Source organism: Cicer arietinum, chromosome 6 (genome assembly GCF_000331145.2).
Source record: "Cicer arietinum cultivar CDC Frontier isolate Library 1 chromosome 6, Cicar.CDCFrontier_v2.0, whole genome shotgun sequence".
NCBI lineage: Eukaryota > Viridiplantae > Streptophyta > Magnoliopsida > Fabales > Fabaceae > Cicer > Cicer arietinum.
The window spans coordinates 34,845,800-34,852,653 of NC_021165.2; the positions used below are offsets into that span (position 1 = coordinate 34,845,800).

The window sequence follows — 6,854 nt, forward strand, 5'->3', positions numbered from 1 at the left end:
GCTCGAAAATTAGGCGAGCAGAATATAAGAGGGAGAAGAGAGAAAGTTGGGAAAAGCATCCAACTTTGGTGTACTTTTCACAATAGCTTGAAGCTCATTATATAGTGATGGAAACAAAGTCACATATGTTTTCTAAACAATGTGGGACTTTAGTATGTATAGAATTGAAACTACACAAAATATGATAGTTTCTCAAAGTGGGATTTCAAAAAATATTCTTACCAATGTGGGACTTGAATTTTAAAAAACAAGTTTCTTTCCAATTAAATTTACAAAAAATATTTCTTTTCAATGTGGGACTTCAACACATTTTTAAATTCACACTATAACATACATATGTTCCAACAGGAGGTGATTGATAATATTAAAGGTACCCGACGTCTAAATGGTTTCTATGGGTCTCCAGAAGGCTCTCGTAGGAGAGACACTTGGAACTTATTGATACATGTTGCTTATGCTTCTGCCTCACCATGGTATATTTTCGTAGACTTTAATGATATTTTGTCACCATAAGAGAAAAAAAGGAAGGTTTGAAAGTGCCAAATGGTTGATTAATTAATTTAGAGAGAGGTAATGGATGCAGATCTATCTTATGTTAATTTGGAAGGATACCCTTTTACTTGGTTCAAAAGCTTGGGAACAAATCATGTTTTACAAGAGCGTCTTATGTTAATTTGGAAGGATACCCTTTTACTTGGTTCAAAAGCTTGGGAACAAATCATGTTTTACAAGAGCGTCTGGATAGAGCCTTGGAAAATGAGGCATGGTTTCGTTGTGGATTGAGAATGCTTGGTTGACAGAACCTGATATTGAGGAGTTGGTTCAAACATCTTGGTTGGTTGGATGCAACCTTGGTGTTTTATCCAAGTTTGATTATTGTGTTGTTGATCCTACTCATTGGAACAAGACACATTGATAAATATAGGCATAAGCTTGCAAGAATCCGGACACAATTTAGTTCGGATAACTTAAATTATTTCATAGCTCTTCGAAAATATTTGGCTTATTTATCGGTGTAGTATGATATATTTTGGAGACATCGTAGTAAAACGTTTTGGTTAAAAGATAGTGATCAAAATACCCATTTTTCCATGCCTCTTCATGACACAAGGTTAATCAAATCTTGTCCTTAGAGAACTCGAATGATACTATGGTTACTAATTTAGGTGATTTGTGTCAAGTGGCACATGACTATTTTATTGAGTTTTTCCAACGACAAGACAATGTTCGATATCTAGTGCTTAATGTGTTGTCTCCTACTATTACCATTGATGATAATGTAACTCTCACATTTCTCTTCCGGTTTGAAGAATTTAAAGATTCTATGTTTTCCATGAAAGCTGATAAATGTCCCGACCCTAATGGTTTTGATCATGGTTTTTACCATAACATTTAGACCATATGTGGTCGTGAGATTTTTCAAGAATGTTGCTCTTGGCTTGAAACCGGTAATTTCCTTACTCACCTAAATTTAACTAATATTGAGTTGATTTCGAAAGGTGATTCTCAATCATCAATGAAAGAATGGAGGCCTATTGCTTTATGTAATGTTATTTACAAATTGGTTTCAAAAGTCCTTGCTAATAGGCTTAAAAACATCCTTGATAAGTGTATATTAGAAACTCAATCTGCTTTCATTTTGGGATGTTCCATTCTTGACAATGCTATGGAGGCTATTGAGCTTGTTCACAATATGAAAAACTAAGACTCATGGAAATGTATGAAGCTAGACATTAGCAAATCATATGATAGAAATGATCGGAGTTACCTTTGTGATATGTTCTCCTCTATTTGGGTTTCTCTCAGAAGTGGGTCACTTGGATTATGCTTTGTGTGGAGATTGTGGACTACTTTGTGATTGTTAATAGTAACGTGGTGGGTCCTATCACTTTGAGGAGAGGGTTGCCCTAAGGCAACCCCTTGCCCCCTAATCATTTCATTATTTGTATTGAAGGTCTCTCAGACTCTAATCAGACAAGCCGAAAGAATATGAGATATTTATGGAACCAAGATATGCAGAAATGCTCCTATTATTTCTCATCTCCTTTCTGCAGATGATTGCTTTTTATTCTTTAGAGCCAACGAAAATGAGGCTCTAACAATGAAGAGAATTCTTGCAACTTATAAAGCTACTTCAAGACAATGGTGGCTGTTAATGAAATGGTGGCGGGTAATGATGAAACCCAAAAGTTTAATAACATGACTCCTCAAAGCTAGATACTTTTCTCACAGTAACATCCTCATATCTAGACTTGGACATAACCCCAATTTTGTTTAGAGAAGTATCTCTAGCGCCGAATTCATTATTCTAGGAGGTGATTGTTTCAGTGTTTGAGATGGAACCAATATTCCACTATAAGATGAAAGGTGGATAAGTGACTCTAGTGTATTGGTTAAACCCCTAGCTTGCATCCAAGCTTTGATAATATGATTATCTCAACATTGTTACAGTCACACAAGAAGCAATGAAATTTTACTCTAATCCATAATCTGTTTGATGACCGCACATTTGTCAAATTTCTGCATAAACCACTAGGTGAGTTAGTTCGTCAAGATAGAATTATTTGGCGAGGTGAGAAAAATGGCCTATACTCAGTGAAGAGTGTGCATCATCTATGTATGAACGAGTTCATTGATAATTCAAATATAAAACTGATTGGAAATTGACATATCAAATGGAAAGCAAAATTGCCGCAAGAGGTGAAAAGTTTATTGTGGAGGTTGCTTTGTAGTTGCCTCTCGGTCACATTTCTGTTTCGAGAGCGTGGTGTTAGTTGTCCCAGCACTCGTGCCTTATGGGACACAATATATGAGGACAATATACATCTCCTTTTTAATTGTCCATCTAGCATAAGAATTTGGCAGCATGCTGACTTATGGAATACCATTAATGCCATGGTCAATTTCCACTAGAAAATTAAGGTCCATGAGTTGCTAGTCTCAGTTCTGCAACAACTCAATATTAATCAATTCAGGAATTGTGCAATCCTATTTGAGAGCCAATTGAAAAAGAGCAATAACAAAATTTGGAACAACACAATTGATACCATTGCATACGTTGATAGGGGAATAAATCGTATAGAGCTGTACATTGCACAAGCCAACTCTAATATAATAGCTTGGAAAAAGTCTTCACTCGGTCGATATAAGTTTAATGTGGATGCATATTTTTCTACCCCTCTAAATAAGGTGGGTGTTGGTATGTAAATTAGAGATGAATATAGTATATTTGTGCTTGTATAAACCGACTAGTTCTCGCTTATTGTTAATGTTGATGGAGGAGAAGCTCTTGGACTTCTTGCTACTTTGAATTGGGCCTAAGAACTCCAGTTGAAATCTATTGACTTTGATTTAGACTTTAAGAATGTTATCGACGACCTTTATGTTTAGGAATTTACTAAATAGTGATTTTCATATCTATTATGTTGAGTTTGTAAGGAGACAAGCAACTGAAGTTGCTCGTGCTCTTGCTAAGCGGTTACATCTTTAACTTGTATCCATATTTTTATTGATACTTAGACATAAATCCAACAATTTATTATAAATAAAATTCTATAAGCATTCCTTTTTCAAAAACAACACTGACAAATAAGAATCATGAAAAATAAAATAAAACAAGAAGGATTTTTATGTTTTTTCATGTTATAACGTAATGGTTTCTTAAACTATCATTTTAAAACAATTTTAATAGTTTAATAATAACATGGCACACAAAAAAGAATGTAATCATTGAACAATGAACATATAAGGCATGTTCTTTAATAGACACTTTCAAACTTACATATCCCTTAGCATAACGAGTTCTAAAACTATCTTTTTGAAACAATTTTCATAGTTTAATTATAACAGAACAAAGAAAATGAATATAATCGTTGAACAATAAGCATATAAGGCATGTTCTTTAATAGACATTTAATCCCTTATGAGTATGTAATATATAATGTGATATATAGTTAAAAAATTCTTTCATAATAAATAAATTCTAATTTAGATCTTGATCAAAATAAATTGTAGATGAAATGCCTCTACTAACAAATACATTGCATATAAATAGGAAAGAAATAACAAGAGAGTACTAATTAATAAAAATTATTTTCTATTGACAGGGACAATAATTTGAGATAACGTCACATTCTATTAGCAAAATGGCGGTCGTAACTACCAAAAGAAAAAATGATATGAAAAAAGCAATTAAATTCAAATTTGTTACAAAAACAGTTGAACACATTTTTACAAAATTTGATCAAAGTTGTTTATCAATTTTGCCATATAGTTCCATAACATTTTGTTTGTGTGATACCTCTTAGAATGTTTCTAATTTCATCATTATATGATTTATAAAGAACTTCATATATAGCACCTCTCTTTATGAACTTGAAAAACCTTTCATACAAACAAAATGTTAAAAGCAAAAGCGCGAGGGGTTTGTTGATTCACATTCTAAAAATTCTATGTTAGTATTTTAAAACTTAAAAACTATTTTTTTAAATTATTTATTTTTAAAAACTGTTTTGTAAAACTATATTTAATATTATACTTTTTAAAACTAAAAAAAAAATAGATAAATAATATTTTACTTGTCATTTTTCAGTTTTTTTAACTTTCTAATAAAAAACTGTTTTAAAAATTGGTGTTGCATGCAAAACAGATTTTAAATTTTTTTTTTTAAAACAGTTTTTTAAAATTTATTTATTAAATAGTTTTCAAAAACTAAAAAATAAAACATAATCAAACAAGTCCTTAGTTTTGATTATTTTGTAATTTTATTAATATTAATATAATTGTTTAGTTGTTTTAAGATTTTATCTTTTTACTGAAATTATTTTATTTTAAATTATTCAAATACTCATGTCATGTCCATGTTTCTTGTTGCTCTATTGTTTCATGAAAAATTAATGTATCATGTTTTTTATATAAAAAATAAATGTATTCTTCATGAAATAAATTATATTTATTTCAAGGAAAGAACATTATATCATAAATGTGTTTAATTTTTTTTTTATAAAAATCGTATACTCTGAATAAACACTTACAGTTATTTGATATTTTATTATTTTAAAGTAAATATTTTCTCACTTATTTTTTTTTAATTTTTGATCAATTTAAAATAAGATTTATATTTAAAAGAGTCATAATTGTTAAAAAATAATTGTGTTAACATAAATTACAAAAATTGATAATAATATTAATTGAAAATTAGAAAAATTAAAATAGTATTTAAGAAGTGCAAATCAAATGAATTAAAATATAAGAATAAAAGTAGTTAATTTTATAAAATAGTTGCTCAATTTTTAAAGATTTTTTAACGGTTTTATATGACACATGATTCTAAAGTTGAAAAGATTTAAATATGAATAATATTAAAACTTATAGAATACATGTATATATTATAAGTTTTATTAATTAATTTATTAAAAAAAAAAAGAATACATGTATATATTATAGGTTGTGTGATTTTTGTTTTTTAACAGATTTTTTTTAATACGAAAAAGAAATTTTAAAAGGTAACACATAGTCGTTAAACCTTTTGACATACTTTACAACCAAATTTTTGGTAGGTTATGATCCTTTCGAGCTAAAGATTTATCTTCATTATTTTTTGAAGCAGCAGCGTTTTTGAAGCATTGCAGAAGCGTTTGAAGCAGCTTCTCTGAAAGCTTTGGTCCATAGTTAAAATAATTTAGTCATTCATTTAGACGGGATAAAAAAGAAAAAAAGAGACTCTTGAACTAAACATGTAATTAACAAGTCCATTTTAATGTAAGATTTCAATTGTTATGAAATATAACAAAATATTTTTCAGTATTTTGTTTCTAAATGATTTTTTCATCGAGTCCTTGGATAATGATATCACAGGTGGAGTGCAATAGTGAAGAAAGAAAAAATCTATTACTGTAAAAATATTATTGTTTTTATGATGTGAATTTTTAGAACAAGTGTTAACATCATGCTATTGTGTAAAAAATATCATACAATATACTCAATTGGAAATTTAGAAGTCTAGACTTTATAAAGCATCACTCAATAAAATATTTAATTTTGCATAATCATCTTGCATTGTATTGTTACCCGCGCATTGAATATGGATGTTGACCTTCATAGGTTGATGGATGCATGTTTCATAAACTATTATCATTCTTATTATAGATGTAAATGTGTATACCTCATTTCATGCAAACAGGAGTTCAACTCTTAAGTTGCATTCTCCGCACATCCCAAACTGCATAACGATATTTAGATTTTTGTTACTTCTATTATCTATAAAAATCACCTCACGTATCACAATCTAGCAAATTTATTATTTTTGTTTAATAGAACAAATAAATTAGAGGCAGATAATCAAATTTTTGTTTTGTCGACGCCACCACTGCAATGCAATATTATTTCTATAAACTACATATGCAATATTGTTTCATTTATGTTGCTTAAGCATATATTTGGTGTTTTTCTGTTTTCAATTTAAAGGTATAATAAGATAAGATCATAAAATATTTTTCTTTCTATTCAAGGAGTTGTTCCTTTATATTATTTTACATTCATATTAATAGTTCTTCATGTTGGCAAAGATATTAAATATTTTGTTTTCTATTATAGGAGTTGTTCTTTCATGGTGCTCACTACTTCTCTAAACTTGATCTCAGATCAGGGTATCATCAAATACTTGTGCAACCAGAAGACAGGTATAAAACTACAATTGATGCTAGCAAGTTTGTTACTTCACTTGATTTCTCTAAGTATATGTTATAATTATATGATAGTTAATGTATGTTGATTTGTTTTGTAGTTCACCAAGTTGCATATTGGACTTGCTTATGAGACAAAGTAGACCTCATATTGATGAGCTCCATCGATAA

General features: G+C 29.5%; 1 protein-coding gene across 1 annotated transcript; it reads left to right on the top strand.

The window, feature by feature from the left end:
• The first annotated feature begins 1,150 nt into the window (after window positions 1–1,150).
• Window positions 1,151–6,854, top strand: LOC140920707 (uncharacterized). Its single transcript, XM_073369523.1, has 6 exons — window positions 1,151–1,376; window positions 1,500–1,684; window positions 1,807–1,901; window positions 2,077–2,170; window positions 6,595–6,680; window positions 6,785–6,854. Exons 1-6 carry the CDS (start codon window positions 1,151–1,153, stop codon window positions 6,852–6,854), a joined length of 756 nt encoding a protein of 251 aa, XP_073225624.1.

Coding starts and splice junctions, on each gene's coding strand:
- LOC140920707 (XM_073369523.1), top strand. CDS start 1,151: ATGGTTACTAATTTAGGTGATTTGTGTCAAGTGGCACATGACTATTTT. Junction 1,902..2,076: donor CCTATCACTTTGAGGAGAGG/GTTGCCCTAAGG, acceptor TTTATTCTTTAG/AGCCAACGAAAATGAGGCTC. Junction 6,681..6,784: donor CTTGTGCAACCAGAAGACAG/GTATAAAACTAC, acceptor TTTGTTTTGTAG/TTCACCAAGTTGCATATTGG.